Source organism: Pseudorasbora parva, chromosome 4 (genome assembly GCF_024679245.1).
Source record: "Pseudorasbora parva isolate DD20220531a chromosome 4, ASM2467924v1, whole genome shotgun sequence".
NCBI lineage: Eukaryota > Metazoa > Chordata > Actinopteri > Cypriniformes > Gobionidae > Pseudorasbora > Pseudorasbora parva.
Window position 1 is genome coordinate 6,575,702 of NC_090175.1, and position 21,570 is coordinate 6,597,271.

Sequence of the window (21,570 nt, forward strand, 5' to 3'; positions counted from 1 at the left end):
ATGCGACACAGCTGAAAACAATGAATGCTGATGAGTCTGTGCAAAGGATTATGGGTAATGTAGTTACCTCTAGAGCAGTTTTTCCCAACCACGATCCTGGAGGCACACCAAGGGTGCTTCCCAATTCTTATTTGTGCATCCTCCTTTCCTTTCCTAGCTTCCTTTCCTCGCTCCTTAGCTCCGCCCCTTCAAGACACGAGATAAAGGCGCGAGGAAAAGACACAAGGTCAGAGGAATTAAATCAAGTGAAATTATATATCCTCGCTCTCTTTAACGTCACTTTAAAGCGGCGTTAATTAATGATGACACCACTGGATTTAGTCAGGATTCTTAACATTAGAGATAACTATTTATATTGTGAGCTTCAGCCTCCACAAAATACCACATTTGTCCATATTTTAATTAATATTACCAGTTATTATAAACAACAAATTCCAGTTATTAACTGCTTTTTATTCATTGTATAGTATTGGTTTCTATTTGTTTCTCTGTTTGTTTTGTTCATTTTCTTGTGCTTTGATATAATTCTGCAACTGTCAGGTGTTGTTATTTGACAAACATTTGTGTCTTGTACATGTTAACATCATAATAATAATGATGAATACACTTTGGCACAATATGAAAGGGGAGGAGAATTAATGCTAGCGTCACGTTTAGTCGATAAAACACTTCTGCAAAGGATACTCCAGTGTGTCCTCGCTCATGACTCCTCAGGAAGCTCCTCACTCCTCCATCCTCGCCTCCTCGCGGTGCAGTTAGAGAATTGAGATCTCCTACAAGATGGCTGAGCTCCATCGGTTTCCGGGTCATAGGATGGAGGACAGAGGAGCGAGGAAACGAGGAGGGATATTGAGAAGCACCCCAACACTGCATATTTTGCATGTCTCATTTTTCTGCCACACCCATTTCCGATCTTTGAGGGTGCGTCTCAATCAGCTCCCTAGTTCAGTAGTCAGGGCACTGATCAGGGAGTCAGCCCATTGACTTATGTCCTGATCAGTGCCCTGACTAGTGAACTAGGGAGCTGATTGAGACGCAGGGTGAGTCTCCACTAATAAAATGATCATTTGAATAAGGTGTGTTTGATTGTGGACCCATGCAAAATGTGCAGTGTTGGTGTGCCTCCAGGATCTTGGTTGGGAAACACTGCTCTAGAGAACAATTGGGTCACTCCAGCTGATGATTATGACAGGTTCACTACCATTTCATCATCTGACTGTGATAAACAGAACTTGTGTTTGAATGCTTTTCTGTATTTTCCAGGCGACCATCATGGTGTTCCAGGCCGTGGCAGAGTATCACATGCAGATGAAGGAGCAACAAAACTTCAATCTGGATGTGGAGCTGTCAGTGGCAGGAATCAGAAAACCTTTCAGATTTATTATTAAAAGAGACAATATGCAACTTACACAGTCCATCAAGGTGAGGAGTAACTCTCCCTCCCATTTCAAATTGTGTGCTGCTCATGTCAATAGGTAGCCTGAAAAGCCAGACCCACATCAAAATGTTTGGTCTGGAAACTCACCATTGACAGCTCAATCCGAGGGGCGGATAAACGGTTGTCTTTCAAACTCCCTCTGCACGCGATAGGATAGCGCTACAACCAACCAGAGCAACGAAGGTAAAGCAGAGCTTGTTGATGGATTAAACATTCGCCGTATCCGGTCGGCAAAACTCTGAACACATCTTCCCTTTTTAAGAATGACTTCAGTGCCGTTCTTTGTCCTTTTCTCAGAGAAAAGCTTAACTCCAAGTCTTCCAGAGTCGCGGTCAAAGCTGATTCAAAAGACCGCCGTTCGCTAGTTTCTGTGTTAACTAGAAGCACACAAGCGTAACTCGGCTGTCGTCATTATGGCCCCGCCCACCGACTCTATACACGATGTGATTAGTGGGTTTGTGGGAGTTTGGCGATTACAGCTCAGAAGGGTATTGAGAGTTGCTAGACAACACTCGTGGGTAGATTAGATTTGCTGCCGCTATAGTGTGTCTAGATTTCTAGGCTAGTCAATTGGATGTTTTTGTTGTATCATAGAAAGTGAGGAAATTTGTTATTTCTCATCCATTGTTTTTAACTGTCTACATCAATAGTCTTTGGGCAGTAATATCAGTACCGTCGCAAGGGCTGTGCAACTGCACAGGGCCACGTGCAAATATAATGTGACAGCTGATGTGATGATATAAAGCCAATAGTTAAAGTTCATGTTTTTGTCCTTCAAATAAAGTGTTAAATTAATGCTGCTCATAGTTTAAATAATCAACAACCGGAGTGTTATAAGTAACACTGAATCAGTGTTGAATTTAATCAGGTAATTAAGTGATTCATTGAGTGATGATTGAGACTTAATGATGAACACATGTTGTTAACAAGCATAATTACTGAAGGACAGAGAAACACAAGAACTACAACTGACTTCAGCCAAAGCTTTAGATTAATTCAACTGAAGATAAAAGAAGAATATAAATCTCTGAAGATCTCAGCAGAGGAGGTTTAAATAACTCCAACCTAATTAATGTCAACACTGCTTCACTGTGCATTATATAAACTCTGAGCAGTGTTATTTTAACACTGGGAAATTTGCTGTGTTCTAATAGTTAAAAGACATAGCTAAAAATGTGTATCGTGATGCTGTATTATGCTTGTTAAAAATGGATTATGCAGTAACTTACAATATTTCTCAGTGCTTGAGACAGTGATTTATACGCATGCATGTCAATCAATGGGTATTGCACGTCAAGTTCGTAGAACTTTATTCACAGTCCATTAAAATTTTGGCCGCCTCTTAAATGAGTCAAACCATAGATATTACCTAAGAAATGTACGCTCATTCAAGGATGTGCATTTATTGCATGGACGGAGAAAGCACGGACCCCTGCATTTTATCTGACGGTAGTGTTGGACTCGGCATTCATTTCTTCATGCCTGCGTGTTCATTGAATGAGGAGAGCAGAAACAAAATTAAAAAGTTAAAAAGTTTAACTTTTTAATGATTAAGTCAGTCAGATGAAGAAAGCATACATAGCCCTGGGTCACAGCTCCACTGCTGTCCTTGATTTACACAATCCTATGTGAGGGTTGTGCGGGCAGTCCTTGACAACTCCGCCTTTCCCTCGACCCGATATTTAAACACAACAGAATATGCAAGGTGTTGTTTCTTGGGAGTCCGATGACTTTCTGGTCTTGTGGGAGTCAGATGACTTTCTGGTGTTGTATTTCATTATCAACAACACTGTTAAAACAGACAGAGGTGCTCTAAGAGAATGGCAAAAATGCATGGCAAAACACTTCCTCATATGGATCTGTTATATCTACCAACACCCTCTAGCTGTTGCTCTGATCACTCTAATCCCCAACAAAAAGTACATATAGTCTTAATGCATGAAAATTCTCATAAGCTAACATTATCTTCAATTAACTATTGTTAAGGATTAATCTCTAAAAGCATGCAATAATGCAATAAAGCAATAATGCACAAACCAATATTTTTCATCTCATCAGTACCCAAAAAATGTTTCACAAAATCTGAAAACTGCAAAAAGCAACAAAATTGTCAGACATCCATTTAGTGCATGTTCACAGAGGAAAACAACTGAAAAAAAAAATGTTGGTTCTCTCGATGCTGTCTGTTTGTTTTACTGACTGATAAATGTCTTCAGCGGATTCAGTGAGAGAGCAGTCCAAACTAATTTAAGTGGAATCAGGCTGTTTTGCAAGCGTGTTTGGCCCATTCATAATTTGGAACATAATTTAAGTGTCAAAATGTGTGTACTGTGCTTTTCAGTTACTTCCTGAACCTAATTCTGTTAAACTGAATAGCCTATATGAATTAAAAAATTTCCTTATTCTTAAATATCCACATAAAGAACAAACTGTTCGTCACTATAACAGCATTAGACTCCTGTTAATATACCCCCGGGCCTCGCACCCCCTTTGTGACGGGCCGGAGTAAAATCCTCTGGTATCCGTTACATAATTTATTGATTATTCTGATATCATCTGCATTCACTCACCAGGTGGACATAAACAAAGACTTCAATGTGACGGCTAAAGGAAATGGAACAGCCATTCTCTCAGTGAGTGTTCATGAGCGTTTATACGGTCAACAGTGAGATTAAAGCGTTTGAACATCTAATCTGAGACGTGCTGCTCTTTTCAGGTTCTGACGCTGTACTACGCCAGACCTGTTGAGAAGAAGTCTGACTGTAAATTCTTTGATCTGACTGTTAAAATGGAGGAAATGTCTGAAAGTAAGACTGACAAAGAGGCCTTTCTGTAGCACTTTCTGTACATTAAAGGGCATCTATTATGCAAAATTCACTTTTACATGGTGTTTGAACATAAATGTGTGCTGACAGTGTGTACACAACAAATAATGAACTTTATCACAATATGCTATTTATAAATATATATATATATATATATATATATATATATATATATAATATTTTAATAGATTAACAGCCCTTATATTATTTATATATAAATATTATTAGGGCTGTCAATCGATTCAAATATTTAGTCATGATTAATCGCATGATTGTCATGAGTTAACTCGCGATTATCCGCAACTTAATCACACATTTTTATCAGTTGTAAATGTATCTTAAATTAATATGTTTCAAGTTTTTAATACTCTAATCAACATGGGTATGGACAAATATGCACCCTAGTGAAAAAAAAGTATACTAAGTATACTTGCGGCCAGACTCATTTTCAGTATACTTGAAGTGTGTTAATGACTAGTTAACTTGAAGTGTGCTATTTTGACACAACTAATTTTGTACTAAGTATATTTTAGTTGTAATTAAATTGTGTTAAAGCACAACTTTAAGTGTATTCAGTGTACTTTTGTGTGCTAAATTGGAACAACTTTAAGTATACTTAGTACACTTTAAGTATAGGGACTAAATGGATGCTTAGTGATATTAAATGTGCTTTATTTGTATTATAAGTATATTTTATTTGTGTTAAGTATATTTTATTTGTATTATAAGTATACTTTATTCGTGTTATAGTACACTTGATTTGTATTATAAGTACACTTTGTGTTATAGCATACTTTATTTGTTTTAATAAATTAAAAATTAATTACCAGTATATTCAGAACACACACGCAATATACTATGAATATAATATATTGTAACAAGTTCGATATAGTGAGGAAGGAAGAGGACACGGGGGTCGGCAGGACTGTTGATGCTCTTTATTCTCAATAACTTAAATCAATAAACGTGCACGCTTCAGCGTGTGTTTGTCTCTGTATAGCTCAGTTTCGCTTCCGGGTCACGCACTTCCGGCTTCCGGATATCTCAGGGTCTCCTCGCATCAACAGTCCGACTCTCTCTCTCCTCGGTCTCCGGTTCCGCTGGTGTTTTATCCCGTCTCCGCGCTCATTACTAGAACAAGAGACAGGTGTTATTAATCTGCGTCCAACCCACTCACTTACCGCTCGTCCCGCGGCCCTCTCTCCCGCTGCAGACCTCGCTGAACCACGCCCCCCTTGCCACATACCCCCACCGCCCGACTCAGGCCGGGGAGCCGTCCGGCCTGCAGCCCCCCCCCCCCCCCCATTTCTGGAGAGGAAATCGGCCACAGCCATCTGAGCACCCGGCCTGTGGACCACCTTGAACTTAAACGGCTGAAGAGCCAGATACCAACGGGTGATCCGCGCGTTGGTATCCTTCATGCGGTGGAGCCATTGGAGAGGAGCGTGGTCCGAACAGAGGGTGAACTCCCGCCCCAGGAGGTAATAGCGGAGGGTGAGAACGGCCCATCTGATGGCCAAACACTCCTTTTCTATGGTGCTGTACTTAGCTTCTCTCTTGGAGAGCTTACGGCTAATGTACAGCACCGGCCGCTCTCCCCCCTCCACCTCCTGGGCCAGGACTGCGCCCAGCCCCCTGTCCGACGCGTCAGTCTGCAACAAGAAAGGGAGAGAAAAGTCAGGGGAGTGTAACAGCGGCCCGCCACATAGGGCAGCCTTTACTTGGGTAAAAGCCTGTTGACACGGCTCCGTCCACTGGACCGTATCTGGTAGCCCCTTTCTAGTAAGATCAGTCAAAGGGCTGGTGAGGTCCGAATAATTTGGTATAAACCGTCTATAATATCCCGCCAGCCCCAAGAACTGTCTTACCTCCTTTTTGGTCTTGGGCCTCGGACAGGTTGCAATTGCGGCAGTCTTATCAATTTGGGGACGCACCTGCCCATGACCCAAGTGGAAGCCCAGATACCTTACTTCCACCCGCCCAATCGCACACTTCTTCGGATTGGCCGTGAGCCCCGCTCTCCTCAGCGACCTCAGGACCGCCCTCACATGCTGCATATGCCGCTGCCAGTCGTGACTATAAATCACTATGTCATCTAGGTACGCAGCAGCATATGCCGCATGGGGACGCAAAATCCTATCCATGAGTCGCTGGAAGGTCGCGGGCGCCCCGAACAAGCCGAACGGAAGCGTGACAAATTGGTGTAATCCGAACGGCGTGGTGAAAGCTGTTTTTTCTTTGGACAATGGAGACAAGGGGATCTGCCAATAGCCCTTTGTTAAGTCCAGTGTCGAATAAAATCGAGCCGAGCCTAACCGATCAAGCAATTCGTCAACCCGCGGCATTGGATACGCGTCGAACTTCGACACAGCGTTCACCTTGCGGTAGTCCACACAGAACCTGACCGAGCCGTCCGTCTTGGGGACCAAGACTATCGGGCTCGCCCAGTCACTGTTGGACTCCTCGATTACTCCCATGTCGAGCATTGCGCCTAATTCGTCCTGAACTACTTTTTTCTTGTGTTCAGGCAAGCGATACGGCCGGCTGCGAACTACCACGCCCGGCTCGGTCTCGATATGGTGCTGAATCAAGTCGGTACGTCCCGGTAGGGGCGAGAACACGTCAGCGAACTCCGCTTGCAACTTCGATAAATCAGCGAGTTGTAACGGTGAGAGGTGGTCTCCCCCAGGGGCCAGCGCGACTGATTGCGCCTTAATGCTCGCCTCTGGCCCGAGATCATCCTCTCCCCCGATCACCGTTGCCAACAACACCGATTCCACCTCATTCCATTTTTTCAGCAGATTGAGGTGGTATATTTGACGTGCCCCGTTCCTATCGGATCGTATCACTTCATAATCGAGCTCTCCTATCTGTCGTGCGACCTCAAACGGCCCCTGCCACTTCGACATTAATTTTGAACTCGAGGTTGGGAGTAGAACGAGCACTTTCTCTCCCGGTGTGAATTTGCGCAGTTTAGTACCCCTGTTATATGACCGGCTCTGGCGGTCCTGGGCTTGCAACAAATTCTCCCTAGATAGCCGCCCCAATGTGTGGAGTTTTGTTCGCAAGTCCATGACGTACTGAATTTCGTTTTTGGCCAACGACGGCCCCTCCTCCCAAGTTTCTCGTAGGACGTCCAGCACCCCCCGTGGCTGACGCCCGTAGAGAAGCTCGAAGGGGGAAAACCCCGTGGAGGCTTGCGGGACCTCGCGCACAGCAAATAAGAGGGGTTCTAACCACCGATCCCAATTCTTGGCGTCTTCTTGTACGAATTTACGGATCATGGATTTAAGAGTGCGATTAAATCGTTCAACCAACCCGTCTGTTTGTGGGTGATAGACGCTGGTTCGAATGGATTTAATGCCCAATAATCCATACAATTCGCTTAACGTGCGTGACATAAACGCCGTGCCTTGATCAGTGAGGATTTCTTTCGGAATCCCCACCCGGGAGATTAAACGAAACAGTGCGTCCGCAACACTCTTCGCCGAGATGTTGCGGAGAGCCACTGCTTCCGGGTATCGTGTTGCGTAGTCCACGATAACTAGCGCAAAACGATGCCCGCGTGCGGATCGTTCTAATGGCCCGATGAGGTCCATCGCAATTCTCTCGAAGGGGACCTGCATTAATGGAAGGGGGCGCAATGGCGCTTTTGGGGCGGCCAGTGGGTTCACCAACTGACATTCAGGACAAGACGCGCACCACCTGCGCACATTGTCATAAATGCCTGGCCAAAAGAATCGGGTCATTAAACGATTCAGCGTGGCCGCCTGTCCCAGGTGGCCCGCCATCGGGTTAGAATGAGCCGCCTGAAAAAGCATTTCCCGGCGGCTCTTTGGTACTAACAATTGGGTTGTATCCATTTTTGTCTGAGCGTCTTGGGTCACTCGATACAACCTATCTTTAATTATGGCAAAATAAGGATACGTGACGGGCAATGCGGGTTGGAGGGACTGACCGTCGATCGTGCGGACCTGCTGAAACGCATGTTTTAGCGTCTCGTCTTGAGACTGCTCCAGAGGGAAGTCATCGCGGTCCGAGAGAATCAGTCTCTCAACCCCGCTCGGTTCCTCTGAAGCCGTTCCCAAGGGCCCCGTATCAGCCTCGCCAACCTGCACTCGCACCGCCCCGTTCCTAGCCTTGTTTTCCCAAGCGGCATCCGCGCACAACGACCCCAATAACGCCGAAAAGGCGGGCCAATTCGTCCCCAGAATTAGCGGATGCCGGAGGTGGGGACTAACCGCCACCTCAACACTATGCTTTTCTCCCCTAAACTGTATCGTGACGGGGACAATCGGATATTCCACCACATCCCCGTGCACACACCGCACCTTAACCACGCGGCTTGTATCCAACGCCCCAGGCTGAATCAGGCTTTGATGGATCGAGGTTTGGTTACATCCTGAATCCACCAAGGCCTGATATGTACCCCCCTTGATACTTACAGGAATTTGGTACTCTCCTGCTTGATCGGGGGTGGTCCGCTGGACGTCCGGGATCCGGATCATTGTTCCGATGTCCATCATCGGACATCGGTCCACAAAATGATCCGGATCACCGCACCGCCAGCAGGCCAGCCCAGGCCTACCCGCCGCCCCGGAGTGGGTTGGAGGCTGAGCGCGGATAGGGGCCGGAACCGGAGCCATAGTCACTACCAGTCCCCAGCGGCCCCGCCCCCCTGGGCGGGACCCGCGAACTCCCAGACGGTCCAAGGCCCATCCCACCCCGGCCTCTGGGGGGAACGCGAGGAGGGCCTGGAGGGCGGGACCTGGGGAGAGGGACAGGTCGAGAGAGAGAGAGAGAAGGGGGAGAGAGAGAGGGAGAAGTTAGTGGGGGTGCGCCGACCCCCGGGCACGCCACCAGGTGGTCCTCCGCCAAATTGATGGCCGTCTCCAGCGACGTGGGCCGGTGGCACTGGACCCACTCGGCGGTCTTCCTGGGGAGCCGAGTGATGAACTGCTCCAGCACCACCAGATCGACGACATGGTCCACGTCGCTGCCGCCGGCCAGCAGCCATCTGCGGCACTCGTCCCGGAGCTGTTGGGCCAGTGCGAAGGGTCGACCGGACTCGCCCCACTCCAGGGAGCGGAAACGCTGGCGGTGTTGTTCTGGGGTCCGGCCGACCCGCTGAAGGATGGCCCGCTTCAGATCATCATAGTCCAGGAGGTTCGCAACCGGTAGATGTTGCGCGGCCGCCTGGGCTTCGCCTGATAGCAGAGGGATGAGGCGCACCGGCCACTGTGCCCGGGGCCACCCGCAGGCCTCCGCGGCTTTTTGGAAGAGATCCACGAAGGCCTCGGGGTCATCTTCCGGCCCCATCTTCTGTAGGGGCACGTGCACCGGTGCGCTGGCCCGCCCAGCGGCCTCGGCGCGAACCTCCCGGTCCATCCAGCTCCGGAACTGCTCGCGGTCCTCTTGCTGGCCTTGGACTATGGCCGCGAAGCGGCGCTCCTGTTCAGTCCGAAGGTCCAGCAACGCCGTGTGATGTTCCTGGTGGAGGGCCGCGAGCGAGGTGATGATCTCCGCAAATGGCGAGGCGGAGGGCGTTGTCATGGCGGCGGCTCTGTCCTGCTTCCTTCCCGGGTTTCGGCACCAGTGTAACAAGTTCGATATAGTGAGGAAGGAAGAGGACACGGGGGTCGGCAGGACTGTTGATGCTCTTTATTCTCAATAACTTAAATCAATAAACGTGCACGCTTCAGCGTGTGTTTGTCTCTGTATAGCTCAGTTTCGCTTCCGGGTCACGCACTTCCGGCTTCCGGATATCTCAGGGTCTCCTCGCATCAACAGTCCGACTCTCTCTCTCCTCGGTCTCCGGTTCCGCTGGTGTTTTATCCCGTCTCCGCGCTCATTACTAGAACAAGAGACAGGTGTTATTAATCTGCGTCCAACCCACTCACTTACCGCTCGTCCCGCGGCCCTCTCTCCCGCTGCAGACCTCGCTGAACCACGCCCCCCTTGCCACATATATATTTTATTTACCTTGACTAAAAATATACACTTTGTAGTCAATAACAATACAATGTGTTATTACTTAGCTATACATTATACAATATACAATATATTTTTAACAGTGTTTCATGCCTCCATGCAGAGCATCTGATATTATGAAACTTACCCAGTTTCACCAAGGAGATCCCGTTTTCTTCACAGAGCTTCTTCAGTGCAGCAGGTTTTTTTTTTTGCTCCACCTTTTTGTAAATAAAACTGCAGCAGCTTGACCACAGAGCGATTAAATGTCTCACAGTAAGGCACGTTGCGTTCAGCTGATTTTGCGCAATTCTCCAGTGTGTGTGCGGTGCACAAAATGTGCACAACGGAGTCTCCAACCGCAACGAGCTGCCGGAGTTTTGGAACAACGCCGTTGTACATACCGACGTTGACAGCAGCCCCGTTTGTGCACACAGCAACCAACTTTGTTGTCCAGTCATCCAAGCCTGTGTCCTGGAAGAGTCTCACAAGTCTGTCTGTTATGGCCTGCGCGGTTCTGTCAGCACCCAATTCAATCACTCCAATAAAGTCTGAAGTAAACTCTCCGTTGCTGGACGCAGACACAATGTAAACAATTTCCTGCTCAGTTTTTGTGATGTCCTCAGATCCATCAAAAAGCAGCCCCCAAAATTCAGCAGACTCCCCGGTGATGGTGCGAGCGATACTCTGCATGATCCGTGTGCCTCCTTCACGTGAAAGAAATGCACCTCCGACAATTACTCCTAGCTGCTTCATTAAAGGAATATCCTCAGAATATAAAGACATTGGACGTTCCTGTTTAGCTTTATGGAAGGCGAGGATAAAAATATTAAAGAGAGCTTGCCGCTGTTCTTCATTCAGCTTGTCTCACCATCTGGCAAGTGGGCAACTGGACATTTCTTCTCGGCTAGCTTGTTTATTCGCAATGGCTTGCGCGACATTCGTGTGTTCCTTGCTCTTTTCATGTTTTTCAAATAAAGGATGGTTGAAATTCTTTGAGCCCTTATAAAACGCACCTGTTTTGTCTGCTAGATGTGGATTTGAGCGGCAAATTTTGCACCACATTTCAGTGCGCTCATCATTAACTTCAAGCCACTGCACATCTTGAAGCCACTTTTCCGAAAAAAGTATTTTCTTCGGCTCGGGCTTCAGTTGCCGTTTCTTTGAAGGTGGTGAAACACCAAAAAAGCTGCTTAATGTCTGTTGCTTTTTGGACATCTCTGACTGTACGGTTGTGTACGATTAGATGAGAAGATCGGTTAAGTATGCAAAGGCGCGTAGTAACACAAGTTGGCCTTCGCATTTGTGATGTTTGTTGCGTTCCTGCGTACCAGTTATGTGCACCCGTGTGTGTGTATTATATATATATATATATATATATATATATATATATATATATATATATATACAGTCCCTGACAAAAGTCTTGTCGCTTATCTATTTTCTAGAAATACCTGAAATTAACCTGACTTTTAATTAATTAATTGGTGTTAGAAATAGCTCATATGCAAAGCTAAAACCCTCCCAAATGATGTTTAATGCACTGAAATAAATAATTTTCATAGAAAAAAATATTTATCATTTAATCAAGACGGAAAGGTCAAATTTTGGCAAGACAAAAGTTTTGTCGCCTATACAGAAATTGAACAAATTTACTGCAAATACAAAAATATGTCAGCAAATTAAGTTGTGGTGCTGTGAGATCCAAATGTAATATCTTGTGTGACTTCCATGAGCTTGAAGGACTGCATCCATGTGGTTTGGCAAGGATTCATACAATTTATTGATGAAGTCATCAGGAATAGCAGTCTTGCATGCCTCCCAGAGTTCATCAATATTCTTTGGTTTCGTCTTCCATGCGTCCTCTTTCATCCTACCCCACATATGTTCAATGATGTTCATCTCTGGTGACTGGGCTGGCCAATCCTGGAGCATCTTGATCTTCTTCGCCTTGAGGAACTTTGATGTGGAGATGGAAGTATGCGATGGAGCACCGTCCTGCTGCAGAATTTGGCCTCTTTTATGGTTGGGAATATAAGAGGTAGCTAAGATTTCTTGGTATTTTAGACTATTGATGTTGCCTTCCACCCTGCAGATCTCTCGCACAGCCCCATACTGGATGTAACCCCAGACCATGATTTTTCCGCCACCAAACTTCACTGTTTTCTGGGTGAATCTCGGATCCATTCTGGCTCCAGTAGGTCTCCTGCAATATTTGCGGCGACTGTGGTGTAATTCAACAGAAGATTCATCTGAAAAATCTTCTGCCACTTTTCCAGCGTCCATCATTTTAGCAGGCTGTGGGCCTTGGCAAATGCCACACGGTTTTTCAATTGTCTTTTGTTTAGTGCTGGCTTCTGGGCACTGATTCGACCATGGAGGCCATTTCGAGACAGAATCCGACAAACTGTTCTGGTTGACACAGGGACTTCAGGTGACCAGGTCTCGTGGAGCTCTGCTGCAGTGGAAAATGGGCTGGCCTTGGATTTTCGAGCCAACAAATGGTCCTCTCGAGCAGTTGTCTTGCGGGGTCTGCCTGACCTGGGCTTGTCAAAAACGTCTCCAGTCTATTCTAATCTTTTTTTTTATCCTCTGTACTTGACGCTGAGACACATTGAAGGTGTCTGCCACACCAGCAGTGGATCTGGTCTTCAGCCTCTTGATAATCAAAACTTTAGTCTCAGGGTGAATCTTAGGCATGTTTGCAGAGGTCTAGTTGCAGTTGATGTGAAGGTCTAGTGTACTGGGGTTCTTTTTATACACACTTGAGACCTAATTGATCCATTATTAGTCACAGGTGAAGCTCATTTGACAAGGTGACAACACTTATGTCTTTGCAAAAATTGACTCAATGGGCTTTACCAAGCTGTGAATATTAGAATACTTTTTGAAAGTTTAGTTTTTCACTGAAACATTATCACAAAAGCTGGTGGGATTAAAATGAGCCATTTCTTGTAAAAAAAATCTTGATTAGAAATATATTTCAGCGCACTTTAGATCAATTTGTACACAAGCGACAAGACTTTTGTCAGGGACAAAATATATATAATATATATATAATACCTATAACCTGTATTATATGATCATATTCTGCCGTATAAACATTAAAAAAACACAAAATTACAACATCTTTAACTTGCATCAAACAACTCTGTTGGTATTATTATAAATATAATTGCTACATTTAATTTATTGCCACGCTTTAATTTGTGAATCAGAAAACTGAACATTTAGCATCGTCAGGCTTTTAGATAAAACAACAGCGCTGCACACGTTTAATAAGAGTAAAGAGCCCAACTAATGGAAACACTTATCACCGTTATGGTGACTTCAAATGAAACACATTAGAGTTAAACCTCTGTTAATTCTCAATAAGAGCTTCTGTAGTCGTCTGACAGAAATAAAGTCAGTCTGGTTAGTAATGTGTGAAGCTGGTAATGCTGTTTGTGGAGTTGTTTAATCCTCTGCTGAGATCTTCAGAGATTTAATGTCTTCTTTTATCTTCAGTTGATTTCATCTAAAGCTGTGGCTGAAGTCAGTTGTAGTTCTTGTGTTTCTGCTCGTCTCTTTTTCTGTTCTCATCTTTCCTTCAGTAATTCTGCTTGTTAAAAGGGTTATTAAGGCTGAAATGACTCCATATTTATTATACACAGATTTTGTGACTCAGATAAGGTCCAGTTCTGGTTTATTTCTTTGTTCTTGGCTGACATGTGGCATTGTTGTGGCCTGCTTGTGGCCCAGATCTGGCAAACAGGATTGGGCTATGGGTTCAAATTCCCGCCCTTTGAATTGCAGTCAAGGATAAATAAATAATAAGCATGAATCAGAATTTTAAAAACACATGTGAAAATATAACGCACAAAACGATTGATGAAAACATGATTTTGTGTGCGATTCAGATAATTTTGAATTCATGATTCAGTTTTGAGCAATATAATTTTAAACTTGTTTAAATGTTTGACTCAAGCTTATTATTTGTATTTCTATGACTGCATTGTTTGTGATTCTGCATTGATTTTTCAGTTTTGTGCATTATATTTGACTGCAATGTATTTTTTTCTATATTCCCTTGAATTGACTTGAATTGAATTAAAACCACCAAATGCGTTTGTTTCCCTTTAGCAAAAGAAGGAGCAATCGCAAGTTACAACTTCATTATGGATTTCCTGTATGTGAACATCTTAATTTATTTTTATGTCAAGAAACCATTTTTTTTTATATATATAATTGATCAGCATGTGTTCATTTAGGCTGTTTTCACACGTGGTTTGTTTGTTTGGTTGGAACCAGATTTCAATCCCGCTCCACTTTTCCACACTTGCTGTTGTTTGCTTCATAAACGTAAGTACAGGGACAGCTGTGATCTAGATAATGACTCCAGCAGAGACTCTAGTTTCACTGGGTTGAAACTGTCTTAAAAGACAGATAATTCAGAGATGAGCAGCTCTACGTTATACAACAATATAAGAAATCTGACATCAAGTGGACTTTACGCCAAAAGCTCTAGTGTGAAAGCAGCCTAGATGGAGCAAAACTGAACACCTGTTAATAAAATCTGCTCTTTATCTCCATCTTCACAGGTATAAAAACGATACAACCGATGCCACTATGACTATTCTGGACATTGGCATACTGACAGGATTTGATGTTGATGAAAATGATCTTAAAGAGGTATTATGATGATAAACTGATGCAGTGATGCCTAGAAGAGGAATATAACACACATCTGCAGATAGGCCATAACACACGTCATGTGGTAAGGTTTTTTTCTCATGTTCTTGCCCTCAGTTGTCTTCAGGGACGGAGAGATACATTCAGAAATATGAGAAAAATAACGTGCTGTCAGAGCGAGGATCCCTCATCCTCTACTTAAACAAGGTATTTCAGCAGACTGTCACCTGATGATTAGTTTTCTTTTGATTTAGGAAACCATGTGTTTTGCTTAATATCACCCCAGATAGCAAGCCACCATTGAAATAATGTTAAATCAATGTTAATGTGTCAATGTTAACTGCACTGAATCAACATCACATTTGCACCCGCAATTAATGTTGAAAAAATGTTGAAATTTCACCCAGAAATCAAAGGTAGTTGCATTGAATCAATGTTTCAATGTGATGTTGGTTTAACATCATGTGTGAACTCTCAGAAAATGAAACATAACTAAAGCCACACAGCCTGAAATCAACTGAAGATAAAAGAAGACAGTACATCTCTCAAGATCTCAGCAGAAGCTCTTATTGAGAATTAATGGTTTAGATGTTGATGATTTGTAATTGAATTGAATTGAATGAAATACTAATTTATTGGAAATGCAAGAAAGTTTTGTTGGTGAATATAATTTATTAATAACAAATAACCACTTTTTGTCAAGGGTAAGATTAGATTTAAGTCAGTTGTTGTGGTTTATTTTCTGAGAGAGCAAGCATAATGTTAAACCAACATCACATTGTAACATTGATTCAATGCCATTACCTTTGATTTTTGGATAACATTTCAAAATGTTTCCATGATTAATTGCGGGTACAAACGTGATGTTGATTCAGTACAGTTAACATTGACACTAACATTGACAGTTTCAAAGTGTTTTGAATGGCTTCAGAGGCTCTGCACTATCCCAGACGTGGAATAGGGTCTTATCTTAGCCACAAAAAAAAAAGAATATATACTATTTAACCAAAATTGCTCATCTTGCGCTGCTCTGCGAGTGTCAGTGATTGCGTAATCCCGTCGGAAACGTCACACTAGACGTAGGCGGAAGTACCACCGCAAGCAAACGTGCGAGGGAGAATATAAATGCCTTTCACCAAAAAACACTCCATCTTCAACTTAAATGATCCAACTTTGTTGTTGTACCTTTTTTTGTATTTATTTATTTATTTTTTGCTAAAGGCCATTTGTATTAAGTTTTCTACGTAATTGTGCATTTACTAGTGCATCACAGAGCAGCGCAAGATGAGCAATTTAGGTTCAAAAGTATACTTGTTTTTTTTTTTCTTGAAAATGTCTGATGGTTTGGTTTGGCTAGATCAGACCCTATTCCTCATCTGGGATTGTGCAGAGCCTCTGAAGCCCTTCCTTTGAAGCTGCATTGATTTGACCCTTTAACTTTTGGTTGCCGTTGTGGGGGTGCGTAAAGATATCTGGGACAGTATTGTTTAATTCTTAATGCTGATCGTCTGACAGATGTTCCTAGATGTGGTTCACAACAATGGTGACAATAAAATCAAAAACACTTCATGCTGCAATGCATCCTGGGTGGCCTCCTAGTATAAAACTCATGTTTGATTCAGTTGCCACCGTTGTAGTGACTGTCACTAGTGTTTAACCTTGAGGTCCATGAGCGTCTATATCAGACGTGCAGATCACGTCCAAAACAGACGTCATAAACACTTTCATTCCGGCTCCTCAGTGGACGTCTTTTCAACGTCTGCCTCTAGTGGCAAAGATGTTGAAAAGACGTCTTTTGGACAAAACTTTGCTTAGTCACTGTAAAGCCAGGAAACTGCATATTCACCTGTGTGTACATTAACGACTGCACCAGAATCATATTTCAAAGTGCAAATTGAATATAGATCTGGCCAATGACTATAAAAAAAATATAGATCTATTTTATCAGCTATGCACAACATTTTTAAAAGAATGGCGCACCAATCGCAATTAATAAAATCAAATATAGTACTTTTGTTCATTAATTTTGACTACAAAAAAACATTGGTTTAAATTAGATTATTATTACTATTTGTTGCTTGTGCAAATGTTAATGTGGTCATTTTTCAGTCTACAATATATGATATATCATAAACATGTTCTTTGTTTTATTTATCTTTGTCTCATTAGGTTTCTCATAAAGAGACAGATAGACTCTCCTTCAGAATGCACAAGATGCTGAATGTGGGTCTGCTTAAACCTGCTGCAGTCACAATATATGAATATTACTCACCAGGTGAGCTACCGCTACACACACACACACACACACACACACACACACACACACACACACACACACACACACACACACACACACACACACACACACACACACACACAGTTCTGTTTAATTCAACTACAGTTCTCAAATTAACATGGGTCATTTAGTGCTATTAATAAGTGGACTATAAATTATGACAGCAGTCTCCTAGTGCTAGAAGGATGTTGCAGTTATCTTTTATTAAACGTGTGTGTGTGTGTGTGTGTGTGTGTGTGTGTGTGTGTGTGTGTGTGTGTGTGTGTGTGTGTGTGTGTGTGTGTGTGTGTGTGTGTGTGTGTGTGTGTGTGTGTGTGTGTGTGTGTGTGTGTGTGTGTGTGTGTGTGTGTGTGTGTGTTCAGATGCTCGCTGTACGAAGTTCTACCACTCTGAAAGGAAAGATGGCGCTCTATACAGACTGTGTAAGGGAGATTTGTGCCAATGTGCAGAAGGTATTGTCACACATAAACAGTGTTGTGCAAGTTACTTCCAAACTGTAATATATTATAGATTACGTATTACTGCTATTTAAAAGTAATTCTTTACTTTACAATATTACTGTCTCAGAATTGTAATGCGTTACATTACTCCTGTATTACTTTTGAGTTACTTTCACCAAAATAACAGAACATAGAGCATCTTAACATTCTAAGATGACAAAAAGTAGCCTATACCAGAGAGCATTTTACATCCAGTAGAAGGCGAAATAATGAAGCATAATGACTGTGGACCATCCAGGCTAACAATTGAGCATATCATTGGCAAAGTGAAGGCTCAAGACAATGCAAGAAAACATGACAGACAGTATCAGAAACGATCCAATTCTGTTATAAGTATGGTAGAGGTGTAAGGTCACTCGGTATTGTTGTTACCCTTACAAACATATGTTCGTAGAGCAATACATAATGATGCCAGTAGACGTTGATGTCCAACAACTTTTCCAACATCTCTCAGTCGCTAGTCACATACCAGTGACTAATTCGCGTACACTACGCGTGCATGCCTCAACTTCTGACGTCAAAACAGAATAAAATTATATACTTATACATTACAAGAGGTTACATGATTATCTGGCAATAGTTTGGGATCGTTCATAGACACAACAGACCTGTGCAACCCAGGCTCATTGGAAATACGTGACTCTGCCTACATTTTTGCAACACCCGTATTATGTACCACCAGGTACGTTTACCTGCACTTTTTGGGTGAAACGTCCACCGGAGGTGCTAAGTGGTAATATTTTTTCTCCATTCCAGATGCGCAACATGACATCACAACGTCGCGTAAACATACACTCCCCAACCTGATCTCACAGAATTAATATTTATAGCCTAATTTTATATTTTGGAGCAACTAACTCCACTCCTACCCTAAACCTACCAACTCTCAACAGTCCCACGACAAGATGCGCATTTGTTCTTTTCTTATTGTTGTCATTATTTTATTCTCTTTGAATTCAAGAGGTTCACAATACAAAAACGTCATGCACAAAGTGCAAGAGATGTTATTTATTTTTCGTGCTATAATTTTGCGACAGTTTTCTTTCGATTTTAGACAAAGGTTGCATTTGACTATTAGCCTACGTTCTTGTCCTTATCTCTGACAAGCTCTAAGTAATGCGCATACGTCCATCTTGCGAATGTACAGTCTTCTGCCATCTTCATCCATTAAGTCCTGTTTATACTTTAGTTTGGCTCCAGCTCGAACCTCCACTGACTGCGCTTGCGCCTCATCCGTTCTTCGGCGTGCTTGGCATTGTGCTATTCTTTGAAACGACAGAGCCTTTAAACCTTCTTTAGCCGCCTTTCCACTGGCCAACGTGAGCACAGAGGCTGAAATCATGCCTGCCGCACTTCTGTAAAATCCACTAAAACTGTCACACAATACAAAGGTACACCAGCAAGAGGGAAAGAATGAAATGAATCGCTATACAAAAATATCAGAAGCTGTCATTTAGTCTTTATTTACTAACCTGGACACCACACGTGGCTATTGACTGACCATGAACGGGTAATAACTTACATTTTTTCATTCGTTAACGTCTCGCAGTTTTGTTTAATTTACTTTTTATGGGGGCGGGGGGGGGGGGGGCATTACTCCCAACACTGCACATAAATACCTGTACTGTTGTAATATTTTATTTGGTTCCCTCTGCAGAAGATATTGTGTACGCTTATTCTTACAGCAAATACTTGTATCTAAAGCCACTTATAATTTAGCTAAAATTTTAAGCAGTTTGCCATAAGACTTCAATGGAAATGTATTCAATGAAACAGTTATAAAATAATATTTTTGTTTATTTTTATGAATGGGGGAAAAACTTCATGTTGGGTCTGTTATGAATGTGTGTGCTTGTGTATAAATGTCAACCTCAATAACAGAAAACTGCAGCTACCAGAAGAAGCATCATGTCGGAGAGCAGGAGCTTTCGGATAAAGCCTGTGAATATGGCACAGATTATGGTAAACATGTTCTCCTCCCTCAGTCATTGACTCCTCTATCTAATCTCACAGCTGATGCTGAAAACAATATAACACGTATGTTTGACAGTTTATAAAGTCAAAGTGGTGAGGATGGATCTGGCACAGGACTCTGACATCTATCACATGGTGGTGGAGCGGGTGCTGAAAGAAGGTACGGTTCATTATTCCATGAAAGTACACTGAAATAGGTTTTTAGATCATGTAACTCTTGAACTGATGTTTGGATGCCCTGGTAGAATTGTTCTGTACACAGCAAAAACACAGTGTTTAATTAACTCTCTCCATAGTTTATTTGACTACACACTCAGGCTACGTCTACACTAATCCGGCTAAATTTAAAAACAGAGTTTTCGTCTAAAAACGCTTCGCGTCCACACTATCATTTTTAATCGTTTTCCAAAAAAATGTTCATCTACACTGAAACGTCTGAAAACGCTTACATCCCCGTACTGCGCATGAGCAAATCCAAGACGTTTCGACTTGCGACTCGTTTATTTACTCTTTGAAATTTTGCGGCAATGTCGAGAAAAGGCACTGAGTTTTTTAACAGTATGTACAAACTGACATTAATATTTAACAAGGCTGTCAAAACAGAAAGCATACAAAACAACTGCTGTACAATGTCGTTCACCATCTTGGCTGAATTGGTCATATGACTGCATCACATGGCTAAAAATGTGTCATCGTATTAAAAAGGCTCCGTTTTCACATTGACATTGACTTAAAACGCTGTCTCAGTGTGGATGGAAGGCCAAAACGGAGAGAAAAATATACCTTTTCAAATGAAACCGTATTAGTGTGGACATGGCCTCAAGAGTGTTAAATTAACACTGAAGCAGTGTTAAAGTTAATGAGACAATTGACTGATGATTGACCATTAGTGAAGAACACCTGATGATAACAATCAGAATCGCTGAAGGAAAGAGTCGCAGGTTCCACACTCAAGAACTCTCAAGCAGTGTTAGTCAAATAAACTCTTAGGATAATTTAAATTAACAGTTTTTGCTGTGTAGGCACTGATGATGACGCTGAGGGGAAAGTCAGACCATTTTTGGCTCGTCCCAGTTGCAGAGTACATTTGGGATTGGTAGAAGGCAAGTCGTACCTCATCATGGGCAAATCTGCTGACCTGGCAAACCTCGGAGGAAGGTAAGAGTCCACTGAGTAAATGTTTGTACTTCCTACAGGATTGGGTTTTAATCTAGTTTATCTAGAGCTCTGTCAGTGATTTGTCAGAGGAAAGTCTGAATTCACTCACATAGAATTGTTCACATGAGTCGTTTGTTAGACCAATCAAAAACTGAATCAAACTTGGGTAAGATATCAAGAAGTGCACACTAGTGTGACATTTGTGTAATTGTTCATTAATAGTTGTTTATGTCATGTTTTGCATGTGTTTTCTGTTGTTTTAGTCTGCAGTACATCTTTGGAGAGCAGACCTGGGTTGAATACTGGCCCACACCAGAGGAAAGCCAAACTCAAGAGTACAGAGATCGGTACATCGGCATCACCGGACTCCAGAATAAGCTCCTCACAGAAGGATGTGATACATAGATAAATAGAAGACATTCATAAATAGTCTTGATTAAAGGAAATGTAACAATCTCTTGCCTACTCATACAATTGTTCTTTCAATCGTTTTTTTTTCTTCCCCATAGATCTGTATATCGTGTCAATACATGCTCTTTTAGTTTCATAATAAAGGTTTATTTAATAAAAATAATTAGACATCATGGTGCATATGCAGTGCCTTACAAAAGGTTTCAACTTTCATAATTCTTATTTTAAAATTTTATTAAAAATATTCTAATTTTAATAGTTTTGATGCAACCATTATTTAAAAAGCTTCACATTCATATTTCTTATCTCATTGCTTCCATGTATTTT

The 21,570-nt window shown here is 42.7% G+C and overlaps 2 protein-coding genes across 2 annotated transcripts in view; one reads left to right on the forward strand and one right to left on the reverse strand.

Annotated features, from left to right (window-relative positions):
- The window catches only part of LOC137072760 (complement C3-like), a 67,060-nt gene extending 45,772 nt beyond the window's left edge, over window positions 1-21,288 (forward strand). Inside the window, exons 29-40 of the mRNA XM_067440685.1 lie at window positions 1,264-1,422; window positions 4,012-4,071; window positions 4,155-4,245; window positions 14,356-14,401; window positions 14,814-14,904; window positions 15,022-15,111; window positions 17,074-17,179; window positions 17,563-17,652; window positions 19,582-19,662; window positions 19,751-19,834; window positions 20,697-20,832; window positions 21,096-21,288. Coding sequence (XP_067296786.1) covers window positions 1,264-1,422; window positions 4,012-4,071; window positions 4,155-4,245; window positions 14,356-14,401; window positions 14,814-14,904; window positions 15,022-15,111; window positions 17,074-17,179; window positions 17,563-17,652; window positions 19,582-19,662; window positions 19,751-19,834; window positions 20,697-20,832; window positions 21,096-21,237 — 1,176 coding nt within the window. The 3' untranslated portion in view covers window positions 21,238-21,288. The remainder of the gene's footprint in view (window positions 1-1,263; window positions 1,423-4,011; window positions 4,072-4,154; window positions 4,246-14,355; window positions 14,402-14,813; window positions 14,905-15,021; window positions 15,112-17,073; window positions 17,180-17,562; window positions 17,653-19,581; window positions 19,663-19,750; window positions 19,835-20,696; window positions 20,833-21,095) is intronic.
- LOC137072761 (uncharacterized) lies at window positions 5,140-10,213 on the reverse strand. Its single transcript, XM_067440686.1, has 2 exons — window positions 8,709-10,213; window positions 5,140-5,394 (listed from the first exon to the last, which is right to left on the reverse strand). The coding sequence occupies exon 1, from the start codon at window positions 9,814-9,816 to the stop codon at window positions 8,848-8,850; it is 969 nt and encodes a 322-aa protein (XP_067296787.1). The 5' UTR covers window positions 9,817-10,213; the 3' UTR covers window positions 5,140-5,394; window positions 8,709-8,847.
- Window positions 21,289-21,570: the final 282 nt, after the last annotated feature.

Excerpts from the sequence above, each read along its gene's own strand:
- LOC137072761 (XM_067440686.1), bottom strand. The coding sequence starts at position 9,816 with ATGACAACGCCCTCCGCCTCGCCATTTGCGGAGATCATCACCTCGCTC.